Source organism: Miscanthus floridulus, chromosome 7, assembly GCF_019320115.1.
Source record: "Miscanthus floridulus cultivar M001 chromosome 7, ASM1932011v1, whole genome shotgun sequence".
NCBI lineage: Eukaryota > Viridiplantae > Streptophyta > Magnoliopsida > Poales > Poaceae > Miscanthus > Miscanthus floridulus.
Window position 1 is genome coordinate 8,093,959 of NC_089586.1, and position 12,377 is coordinate 8,106,335.

General features: G+C 45.0%; 1 protein-coding gene and 1 long non-coding RNA gene across 2 annotated transcripts; one reads left to right on the forward strand and one right to left on the reverse strand.

Annotated features, from left to right (window-relative positions):
• Positions 1-1,329: 1,329 nt before the first annotated feature.
• On the reverse strand, positions 1,330-3,982 carry LOC136465006 (HIPL1 protein-like). Its single transcript, XM_066463915.1, has 7 exons — positions 3,889-3,982; positions 3,641-3,783; positions 2,755-3,243; positions 2,393-2,666; positions 2,242-2,324; positions 1,973-2,139; positions 1,330-1,798 (listed from the first exon to the last, which is right to left on the reverse strand). The coding sequence occupies exons 1-7, from the start codon at positions 3,980-3,982 to the stop codon at positions 1,330-1,332; spliced, it is 1,719 nt and encodes a 572-aa protein (XP_066320012.1).
• A 2,926-nt stretch (positions 3,983-6,908) lies between these two features.
• On the forward strand, positions 6,909-9,859 carry LOC136462467 (uncharacterized). Its single transcript, XR_010760730.1, has 6 exons — positions 6,909-6,982; positions 7,259-7,639; positions 7,727-8,086; positions 8,221-8,311; positions 8,959-9,068; positions 9,430-9,859. It is a non-coding gene; the product is annotated as an uncharacterized lncRNA (long non-coding RNA).
• The last annotated feature ends 2,518 nt before the right edge of the window (positions 9,860-12,377 follow it).

Genomic DNA, 12,377 nt, shown 5'->3' on the forward strand with positions numbered 1-12,377 from the left:
GAGACTTACAGTAATACTCATACGACTTGTTTTGGTGAACCATGAAAAACAATATCTAACCTAAATATCATCTGAACAATGTCTCTGATACATAGATAATTATTGATAAGTAATTATGCAACCAAGCTTTTTTTAGAAAAAAAAATAGATGATTCAGCGGCTCCGCGACAATTACAACCTGATAGCCTCTGTGTGACTGTGCCTTGGCCCGTCGGCCGCTCGCATCACGCCGTCGTCGGGCCGTCCAGTAGTCCCGTGCCGCGTGCGTGAGATTGATTTGCGCAAATCGATTGACCACTAGAAAAAGGAGCGTGCCTTTGGCGCGTTAGCCCTGTGCTTTTTCTTGGATTGTGAGATGATGAGTAAGATGTCACAGCAAAACGAGGTGCTTCGTCTTTGTAAATTCCTCTGAGAAATCTCTTTTGTTCATTACATATATCATGATATAATGAAAGTTGGCTGCTATTAGAGTTGATCTGAACCATCCTTCCCTTGCATCTTTTATGTTTTTGGTGTACCAAAAAAAAGGATATGGCTGATTCCTGGGCCGTCGAATCGAGCACCAAGATTTGGCCCGCTAAAAGCTTTGGTAGGGCATAGCTGGGGCCTAGAACAACTCACAGGCACCCACGATTTTTGACGCGGGCCAAGCTTTGGCAGGGCAGTGTTCAAATTAAACGCACCCATAACTAATTTTTCTGTGGGGATCAAGTCCCGTTGCTAATCTCTAGTTGCCAGTGCCGAACAATCGTTGCATCCAAATGCACCGGGAATTGGAATATAATGCAAAAAGCGCAGGTTATATGCACATTTTTAGTTTACGCTGAGTTATCATGCATGCGGACCACAAAACAATATATGTTTCGTTCTCAAATATCTGGTAGCCTAGTACATTATATATATCATCAAAAGCACACCATAGACAGGTGTGTGTGTGTGTATATATATATATATGAAACAAAAAGAGGTACATACACGGTACGCCACCATAACAAAAACTAGTACCAATAGCAGCAGTAAGCAGTACTTCCTGCATTCCAAATTATAAGACGATGTTCAAGATACATTGTCTTTTGGGTCTATTTTTTTAAACGGACTGGACAGAAGAGTTGCCGATTATATTGTATTTTATTAATAAAGAAAGAGACTCAAATCGGACAAACAACGATCCACAAAGGAGGTTACAAAATAAAACAACACTGACTACAATAGTTTGAACAACTCTGCCAACAGCAAACAACACGTATCACCAACACAACCACAACAACTGAAAAGAAGATAACGTCTAATAATAAAGAAAACCCAAAAAAAGAAACCTTCTTTGGGGATCTACCCTTCTGTACTAATAACGGTGAGTTCGATTTTATTTTCGCCGTTGTGGATGTTCACGTTGGTGGCGTTGACCGTGATGTCAGTCGTCCTGTTGAAGCAGCTGCATGTCCTGTACGCCCCGTAACCACCACCAAGAATCGCTATCAGGCTTCCTATCACACCAAAGATCCACTTGAGAAGGCTCTTAGTAGATGTGGATGTGGGGGCTCTGCTGTGGGTGCCGTCGGCGTCGCAGAGGCTGGGCCGCACAACCATGTAGACACCGTCTGTTGCGAGCAGGAGGGCATTCTTGTCTGCATCTTCGGCAAAGGAGGTAACGCTGCCGCCAGCAAAGTCGCCGCCGCGGCAGCGAGATGTAGCGGTAGCAGGTGCGGCGCACGTGACCCGGAGGTTCCGAGTGGTGGTGTAGTTGCTCGCCGGCGATGCCACCGTCCACCAGAATTCTGAGCCTTCCATGTAGATATAGCTGTATATAGAGAGAGTACAAACATGCCGATGCCGCACACAGGTAAGAAAAGACCGAGGATGCATGATGAATGAACCGGTGCTCTGTTCGACTGATACATAAGCCGGCTGAAGCTATTTTGTTGTGAGAGAAAAATACTGTAGATTCTAGCTGATAAGCCGACAGGGACAATACCTTCCGGTGAGAGTGTTGTCCGCGTAACCTCGGTAAAGCAGGCCGCCTACTAGGGATGGCGGCGTTCCTGGCGTGGGCCGTTGGTGGGCCACGATGAGCGAGGCACTTGGCGGCGTGGCAGAGGGGGATGGGCCGTCTGACGTGAGGTATACAACCTCTTGCTCTTCCTGCACGTTATGAGTTCCGTTGGTAAATGCATTGGACTCACTACAAGGCCCACAACACTGGAAACAACACTTGCAGCAGCAGCGAAAAAAAGCCAGAATAACCTTAACGATTGCGCAGTAGAGGTCGTGGGGCTTGTCGGCATCGAACGCGCATCGCCTTGGGACGCCTAAGAGCGATGCGTATACTTGGACCTCCATGGAACGGATTCCTGACGCAAATTATGTTAAGATTTGAAGGTGATTGGTTTTTTGCGATGAGACGATGAGAAATGAAAAAGCAAACAAGTAAAATCGTACATACCCGACGGCATGCCTCCAACGCGAAAGCGCAAGATTTTTGCTTGCAGCTGTCCATCGCTCTGGGCCGGGCCAGTGACGAGGTAAAGGAAAGAGTCAGCGTTGGTGGGCCGAAATAGGATCTGGCCACCGTAGTAGTCGAGGAGAAAGCCTACTGATGAGGAGCGGGGCTCCGCCAAGGCCATCGAGAACACCCTCGTAGTCCTAGCCTGGGCCGGGTTCCTGTTGGCCTATAATAACGAAGGGTAGAAATCAGAGGATGTACACGTACGAGCTGCTGAAAAAGTGAAAACAGACGATGTATGTACTGAAACTGACCTCGTGCCCGCTCCAGGATGCTGTCGGCAGTTGGTCGACGACGAGGAAGGCGCCGCCGTCGTCTGCGGCAACGGTCGTGTAGTAGGAGACGAACAATCTGCCGCTGGAATGGACAGCGACCCCAGCGAGGCCCCGGCCGCGCGCGGCGGCGTCCCGGCTGACGCGGGTGCCGAGGTCGACCACCGGCTTGTCGCCCACGCGGAGGACGGAGCCGCCGGTGGGGTCCACCACGTCCACCGTAGCCAACCATATCTGCCCGTTTCTTCGCCAACAGAGGAGTCGGCCAGATCCGTCATGAAGCGGCACCACACCATCGTACGCCCGCGTGGAAGCCTTGTGCACGCACAGCGTGCTGCTGCCGCCGCCGCCGTCAGTGCTGCCTAGGTCGTCGTCGTGACGGGTAGTGGAAATGGACGACGGCGGGGCCGCGGCGCCGGCGCAACGGAGAGGAAGCGCGGAGGGCGGGTCGTCGTCGGCAGACACGCACACCTGCGCGAGACGAACAGCAGAGGCGTATTATGAGCTTCCAGAGGATTTGGGCGAGACTCCAAGTGGAATGATTGCTGGGCTGTTGGGCCAACAAATTACATAGGTATCTTTGGGCTACTTGGGCCATGGCCCTAGGCCTGAGCCCTCCCTTGATTATCAGAAGGAAATCCGCACGCCACCGGCCCACCAGCGGCGGCGGCCACTGCACGAGTAACGAGAGTCCACATGCTGCTTGTTTAATTTGAGGCAACATGGATAATCCACTACCTGTACCCATTTGTATTTGCATAAATAAAAAAACACCCGGGTAACGGTACCCGCCAGTCCCCGGCGGCGACGCGCAGCAGCAAGAGTGCAAGCAAGACAGAAAGGAGAGGTGGAACAATGACGGACTTACCCCACAGATGTAGGCCTTCAGCTCGTATCTGCAGGCAGCGTCCTCGTAACCGTGGGCTTTCACCTCGGCGAGGAATGCCTCCCGCAGCTTCAGGTCGTCTTCGGTACTGCAGCAGGAAGACCCACAGAAGGGCGTCGTTGTTCCTACAACAAATTAATTAAAGCACATACAAAGATTGTTCAGCAGCAGTAAACGGCGGATCGGATTGATATGCAAAGATGATAGATGATGCATGTTATGTTAATTACCTGCACACGAAGCAGCAGGAGGAGGTGAACACGACGCATCAAGAGACAAGCAGGCGAGGGAGAGGAAGAGGACGATCCGCATCATCATCATCATGGAATCGGCGATGCAGTACCCAGTAGCTTGTAACAGAGTGGAAGGCTGGAAGCAGTAGCTTCGAGCGGTGCTGTCAAAGCTTCGAGCCCACCGGCTTATATAGCTCTTCGATACTACTCCCTCCACCAATCTGCAACCCGTTTGTAGATTATAAATTAGAATAGTATTTTTCTCTTATATTAAATAAACCAACAGTAAATAATTAACAATCGTTTAGGACGAAACGAACACAACACGATGCTAACGCTGAAAGCGAACTTGCGGCATGACGGCAGGAACTTGCGGCAAGAAGTATCGTTCCGGATGCGGCAGGAACTTGCGGCAACAAGTAGGCGTTGACGTGATGGAAAGCCCCACTGAGCGATGGACCCCGGATACGGCTGGTCCCATTGTCTGCGACAGGGGTTCTCGAGGGGTGCGTGTGGGCGGAAGGAGCGGGCAATTTAATGTTGGTCCGAAAGTGACCCGCGTAGACTGCACTGTAGGTCTGACATCTCGTTCCCCAAAAATGACACAGGAGAATGAAAGTGACCTCAAAAATGACACAGGAGAACGGCGAAACGCGTGTACAAATTCCCAAAAAATGCACAGTAGCCATCGAATCTTATAATACATATACGAAGCATTAAATATAGATAAAAAAAATTAATTATACAGTTGCAATGACACGCGGTTGCAATGACACAGGAGAACGGTGAAAGTGACCCGCGTAGACTGCACTGCAGGTTTGACACCTCGTTCCCGGACAACCGATCAGTGGCGAAGGCAGAAGAAAACTGACGGGATGTGACTAGGTCCAGTTTGGTTCCAGAAAATTTTACAAAATTTTTAAGATTCTTCGTCACATCGAATCTTTGGACATATAGATAAAAAATAAAACTAATTACATATTTTAGCCATAATTTACGAGACGAATCTTTTAAGCCTAATTAGTTCATAATTGGACACTAATTATCAAATAAAAACGAAAAGTGTTATAGTAGCATTTTGCAAAAAATTTCGCCATCTAAACACAGCCTAAAAAAACCGAGTGATTAAGAAATCTATTTTGGACTTTGTTTAGTTGGCGATTTTTTTTAGGAAATGGTACTGTAGCACTTTCGTTGTTATTTGGCAATTAGTGTCCAATCATAGTCTAATTAGGCTTAAAAGATTTGTCTCGTGAATTTCGTCTAAACTGTGTAATTAGTTTTATTTTTTATTTATATTAAATACTTCATGCATGCGTCTAAAGATTCGATGTGACGGGGAATCTTGAAAAAATTTGCAAAATTTTGGAAACTAAACAGGCACTTGCATTGTTGAAACGAAGAACCATGGTCACATCCGACACCGTATCCGTATCCGAATATTCAAATCGTATATTTATGATGTCGATATTAAATCATATCCTATCCGACATGGTTGACACTAGGGATGAAAACGGTACGGATATTTTCCGACCATATTTGAAACCGAATCCGTTTAGAGGGGCTGAGATCTGTCCGTATCCGAGTCCGGATATCCAACATCCGATACCGTATCCGTATTCGAATACTCAAATCGCATATTTATGATGTCGATATCCAATCGTATCCTATCCGACATAGTTGACACTATCCGTATTCGAATCCGAATCCGGACAAAAATATGAAAACAAATGTAATATCGGTGATATCCGTCTGTATCCGATCCGTTTTCATCCATAGTTGACACTATCCGTATTCGAATCCGAATCCGAATCCGGACATAAATATAAAAACAAATATAATATCAGTGATATCCGTCCATATCCGATCCGTTTTCATCCCTAGCGGGAGGAGGTGAACACTACGCATCAACAGCACGAGAGGGAGAGGGAGAGGAAGAGGACGATCCACAGAAGCCTTTTTCTCGACCGATTCCATACTTTTACATCCCATTCCGGTCCATGGATTGTCGGCACTTCTGCACTGCAGGTCTGACACCTCGTTCCCGGCCAACCAATCGCGCGAAATTCACAGCCCATCCATGGACAGGAGAAATGGGACGCAACGAATCAAAAGAATCTAATAAGATATTATCTACGTTTAGATCTCCAATTAAATTTATTAAAAATATATTTAATGATTAATTTAATAATACTTATTACATGTCATAAAATATTAATATTGTTTATACATATTTTTTAAATTAAAAAATTATTTGACTTCTTGGAAAACGATATTTATATTCTTTTTGACTGAGAGTACTAGTTATAGATCGTGCGTACCAACACGTTTGGATTGCGTCGCCGCATGCTCTTGCAGTTATCCGAAACTAGTATATGAAAGGTCCTTGTTTGGTTTTGGTAATTGAGTGATAATCTTAGGCAGACTAATTGTGTTTATGTGAGATATATAGGTGATTAGTCTATAAGTACATGTGTGTAAGCAACATATGCCATAGAGGTGAAAATGGCTCAGAGATATTGCAAAGCTTACACATGTGATGATGAAGGAGCTCATTGCACATGAGATATGACAATGAGTCATGTGATCAAGGTGGAGAAGATCAAAACATGACTTGGCTTGATGGACAGGTTGCAAGCGTGAAGGGCAAGTTGGAGGCTTTGGAGCGATGGACCGCGTGGCGGTGAAGCTTGAGCAAGACTTAACGTCGATGGACGAAGGCAACGGTGAAAAGCAAGTGAAGTCAAGATCGATGAACCAATACGGTCACGGGATGATATGAAGTGGATCATATCATTGTTGATCATGTTGGTGCATGTGTTGCATCAACAATGGAGGAGATGGAATAGAATGTGCAAGGCAAAGGTATAACCTAGGGCATTTCATTTCACCGGTCATAGATATGTAGAGAAGTTTATGACTGGGTTTAGGATAGATGGCCGTACTATCAAGAGGGGCAAACTTATTTACATATCTGTTATCTAGTGCCACTTAAGTTATCTAACTTTGTATCGTTACTATGATCACTCAGGTGCTGAATGAGAAGGGATGGTCAGTTGAGACATCACTTGTCCATGTCTGTGTGCTCCTGGTAATTTTGTCTTTCTGTTGTGTTGCCCTCAATCAACTCTGCCTTCCTCTGTGTTGCAGTAGGCTTTGATTTTTTTTTCTGTTCTGAATGTGCCATGCTGGTTTCGATTATGTAAGGAAGGAATCAAATTAGTTAGATTGATTATGAGATAGTGTCTGTAAGTCGGTATGACGAGAGAGACACATAAGACACCCTATTTTTCTTTTTGTTCCCATCCAAATAGCGTTGTCCTATTTATTTTATATTATATTTACTATACAACTCAAACATTTACAGACCAAACGTCCACAGACCACAGGCGTGCGATAGCTCGCTCGCTTGCCCACCCGTCCCTTCACACGCTCCCCCGCGAGTGCATGGATCCGGTGTCGCGAGATCCTGCCTCCAATCGCTCTGTCCCCCTCACGAGATCGCTCTCCAGCCTCCCTCGTGCCCCTGAACTCGGGGCAGGAAGATAACCCAGGCCCTCGGATCCGGAGTTGTACGTGCTGCTGGGTGTGCAGGATGACCCGGAGGTGCTCATCGACGGAGTCGCCATGGCTAGCCTAGTCGGCGTGCTCCGCCGGCTCGGGGATCTCACAGATTGGTGTTGCTTGAATGCTTGCTATCCTATTTTGTGTTAAAGCTTGTTCTGCTCGTTCTGCACGTAGCAGAATGGTGACCCTCTTTTTTTTTTTTTTTTTTTTTGAGGGCCTCAGTTGGATGAGGAATTCACCTTTTTTTGTCTGACTTTTTTTTTAGCAGGCACTCGATGGACTTTTTAGAGATGATTTTCAGGGAGTGCCATTTGGATTTCTGCACAAACTGGGACTGCGAATCTAATCTGCATCCACTTCAACCTTAACTATAGATTGATGATCAAAATAGCTCGCTTCATATTACTGTAAATATCTTGTTTAACTGGCAAACATTCTTTCATTTTGCTTTTCTGAATTTGTGACAGGGGGAAGAAGAATGTTGAAGCAGCCGAATGCTCTGCATGCTTTTATGAATTATCACCAGCTATTCCTGCCTCGCATGAACCCCAGAGGACCCCAATTACAGATCCTCCCCAGCCCCATCCCATGAAACACCGAGCAGTATACCCCCATTCAGTTGGATCAGGTAAACCCAGTGATCAGATTTTATAGTTTGATTTGTCAACTTGCTGCTAAGTATCCCCCCTTCATCAATATATATAGCATAGAATACTAAAGCTGTCCCCTGCTTTGACTTTATGTATGTTTCAAAACGTATAGAATACTTAAGAGGGGTGCTGAGATGGGTGAACGTGGAAATTGCATTGTCTGGTGTCTTTGTTACACGCATTGAGGTGTTTCGAAAGAATTTGTGAGATTGTTTCCCACTTATTCCTATCTCTCTCAACAACAACAACAAAGCCTTTAAGTCCCAAATAAGTTGGGGTAGGCTAGAGTTGAAACCCAACAGAAGCAATCAAGGTTCAGGCACGTGAATAGCTGTCTTCCAAGCACTCCTATCTAAGGCTAAGTCTTTGGGTATATTCCATCCTTTCAAGTCTCCTTTTATTGCCTCTACCCAAGTCAACTTCGGTCTTCCTCTGCCTCTCTTCACGTTACTATCCTGACTTAGGATTCCACTACGCACCGGTGCATCTGGAGGTCTCCGTTGCACATGTCCAAACCATCTCAACCGGTGTTGGACAAGCTTTTCTTCAATTGGCGCTACCCCTAATCTCTCACGTATATCATCGTTCCGAACTCGATCCCTTCTTGTATGACCGCAAATCCAACGCAACATACGCATTTCCGCGACACTTAGCTGTTGAACATGTCGTCTTTTCGTAGGCCAACATTCTGCACCATACAACATAGCAGGTCTAATCGTCGTCCTATAAAACTTGCCTTTTAGCTTCTGTGGTACCCTTTTGTCACACTTATTCCTATCTCTCTACTTTTCTTATATGATTATGGATGCCAGTCAGTGCAATAGGGAAATAACCGGTTTGTAATGCATAGATCTAAGTTTCAACCTTCCACAGCTCCGCTTATGGATTCTTAAAATGGTGTGGTTCGTGTGAATATATATTTTGGCATTTCAGATGATCAACATTAAGTCAGTGCAATAGGTATGCAACTCCAGTTAATTACAGGTTTTTACTCTGGCCAGGATCTATTTTTTAGTCGTGAGCTTGAAGTGAATTTTTACCACTCAATTGAGCTTTAGTGTCTGATTACAAGTTTGTTCCCTTCATATATAGAACATAGATATTTTAATCTATGGTTGTATAAATTTTGTTTGAAATCAAAATAAAAAATGCTACTGAACTCAGCTTGTGTAGTAATAGTAGGTATATGGACCATTTGATTTCAGATCAGTTCCATGTAAAATTCTGCTTGTGTAGGAGTAGGATTTTTTTTTCAGATCAGTTCCTTTTTATAGTACATTGTTAAAGGCATGTTTTTCACACAAAAACTGTTTCATTTCAGCACCCTGTCATTATCTGCAGTTGGGTGCACTTTGTGCAATCACAAGGAGGGGGTGTTCGGTAGCACTAGAGGAGGTGCTGTGGCTGTAGCATTTTACTGTGCCAACACCTATGTGTTTGGTCCAGTTAATTCGAAGATTTTTTTTCATTCCCTGAGGTAGATGTGGCCCATTCATTATTAGTTGTAAAAATGTAAATGGCTTGTGTCTGCCTCTACCACTACCTTTGTCTGTAAATAAATCAATTTCTAGATTGATCAGAACCCAAAATAACACCCTAGATTGTGGCCACCACTCTGGCACACGCTAAGGTGGCCGGGTATCTCGCAGATAGTGTCTCTTGGCAACGAGGCATGTGTATCTTCTTAGAGCTCTGTTTTTGTTGATCTGTGAGAAATTGAAAATATTTGGAAGGAATCGACCAAGATTGATTTGATTGCCATGTGTGCCTTTCAAGTTCGGTGAAATGCTCATGGTTTCCACAACAAGATCTGGAGAATTCAATTTCTGCAGTGTAAAGAAGTTATGGTTTAGCTTATATCTGCTAGGTGAGCAGTTGGTTGATCAATTTTATGAGGTTCTTAACAGTGGGATGGAAGGTGACCAGCTTAGCGCTGAGGCAATAGAACATGATTATGTCTTCAGTTATAGCAGCATAGCAGTGATCTTGAGGTTTGGCATGGCATATATAAGTGCTATTGGGTAATCAACCATGTGTCAATTTTCATGAGTTTTGCGTTTGCAGGTTAGCTTAAAATAATTGAATTTTTGGATGTGTAGAAATTATCGTTTTACAAGAACAGGATTGGATATGCATTTTTCCTGGTAGAATCTTAGATGCAGTTAGAGGATTGGGATATCCTGCTATAGGACAATCTTTTCTAAATTTAAGGCAGTTCGTGACTAGCTACGGTTGCAACAGGAAATTAAAATAAACAGAGGTCTGTTATGGTTTCTGCCTGAAGCAAGTATGGAATGCAGTCTACAATTTTTTTTTGTTGCTATAATATGGAATTAGTTGTCAGTTAGTCTAATATGGCATAGTTTTGTCTTGCTGATATTTGATGCTTAAAATTTTGTGTTTTTGGTAATTTACAACACGTTTAAACTTGAGTTATCGTGGAATTTTTTTCCCCATTGCAACGCAAAACAAATGGTCCTACTTGATCCTAGTTGGATAAAAAAAAATTACCCATACCCGGGCAACGGTACCCGTCAGTCCCCAGCGGCGAAGCGCAGCAGCAAGACAGAAGGAACACACCCGTGTACGGGTACCCGCCAGAAAGGAGAGGTGGAACAATGACGGACTTACCCCACAGATGTAGGCCTTCAGCTCGTATCTGCAGGCAGCGTCCTCGTAACCGTGGGCTTTCACCTCGGCGAGGAATGCCTCCCGCAGCTTCAGGTCGTCTTCGGCACTGCAGCAGCGAGACCCACAGAAGGGCGTCGTTGTTCCTACAACAAATTAATTAAAGGACATACAAAGATTGTTCAGCAGCAGTACACGTGTGATAAGAAAGCAAACGGCGGATCGGATTGATATGCAAAGATGATAGATGATGCATGTTATGTTAATTACCTGCACACGAAGCAGCAGCAGGAGGTGAACACGACGCAAGAGACAAGCAGGCGAGGGAGAGGAAGAGGACGATCCGCATCATCATCATCATGGAATCGGCGATGCAGTACCCAGTAGCTTGTAACATAGTGGAAGGCTGGAAGCAGTAGCTTCGAGCGGTGCTGTCAAAGCTTCGAGCTGGCCGGCTTATATAGCATATAGCACGGCAGAAATACCCGAAGACTACACCTCGTTCCGGAGCAGCGAGACGAAGAAGCTGCATGTTGGTACGCAGTGACCCCATACATGACACAGGGTGACAGGGACACGGAGCAGCGAGAGGAAGAAGCTGCATGTTGGTCCGTAATGACCCCTTACGGCCTTACATGACACAGGGTGACAGGGACACGGAGCAGCGAGACGAAGAAGCAGAAGAGACTGCACTGCAGGTCTGACACATCGTTCCTGGCCAACCAATCAGTGGCGAAACGAAGAAAATTGAAGGGGGTGCGATTAAAAAACCGAGTGATTAAGAAATGTACGTCCGTCGAAACGACGAAGCATGGTGTTATTTTTGACTTTCGTCGTCTCTTCTTTCTCCATGTGGCGAATAAGGCAATTATTCATAAATTTATCACCAATGCGATTGCGTAAAGTTGTTTTCACAATCATTATGCCTCAAGAAAAAATTCATCTCAACTATCTATCATGTTTTTAGTCTCCGCCGTTCTCTGAGAATGCTTGCTCGTAATTCTCGGCATTATTGGCACCACCAGGCTATGGTGTTTTTGTTTTGGATGGAAAACTGTCCCATCAGCCTAATAAAAGAACATATAAATTTGTACTCAAACACAAATAACTAGCCTAATACTGTAGACCATTGTAAAAGTAAAACAATAACCAGTTATAGCTTTATGCCCGCATTGAAACGCAGGAATTTCGTAGAAAGTGTATAATACTTTCAGAAACAGTTTATTTTTCACAGGAAAAATGTAGGAACGGGAAAAAAATCTCGTATTCCAAAGGGACCTAATTTATACATAAAATCAGATTAATTAAGAAAGACAAAAAAGGCATGGCTGCATGGGAGCATCTAATTTAGTTTCATACCGGCTTAAATCCTTGATGCTTGTTGGGTGTTGGCCTGTAGCTAGTCCTAGGCTCGTAGCTGGATAGCTGCAGCCTGCAGAGTAGCCGGCCTTCGGGTGACGCCGTGACGGCAATCTTCACTGGATGCACAAGAGCGAGGCAAGGGCGCCGCGGGCCTGCAGAAGCTAGAAGCCAAGAGGACGGAACGACGCGGACTTGCTGAAACGGAACGACGGAAGATGGAACGATGTATCACAATAACAACCGGAGGTTACGAGAAACAATCGATCTTGCAGTTCCAGG

Bases quoted from the DNA above. Each gene is read 5' to 3' on its own strand.
- LOC136465006 (XM_066463915.1), bottom strand. From the start codon at position 3,982: ATGATGATGATGATGCGGATCGTCCTCTTCCTCTCCCTCGCCTGCTTG. The intron at 2,325-2,392 runs GCAAAAAACCAA...TGGAGGTCCAAG, and splicing joins TCATTTCTCATCGTCTCATC to TATACGCATCGCTCTTAGGC. The intron at 1,799-1,972 runs GTATTGTCCCTG...CTCTATATACAG, and splicing joins GACAACACTCTCACCGGAAG to CTATATCTACATGGAAGGCT.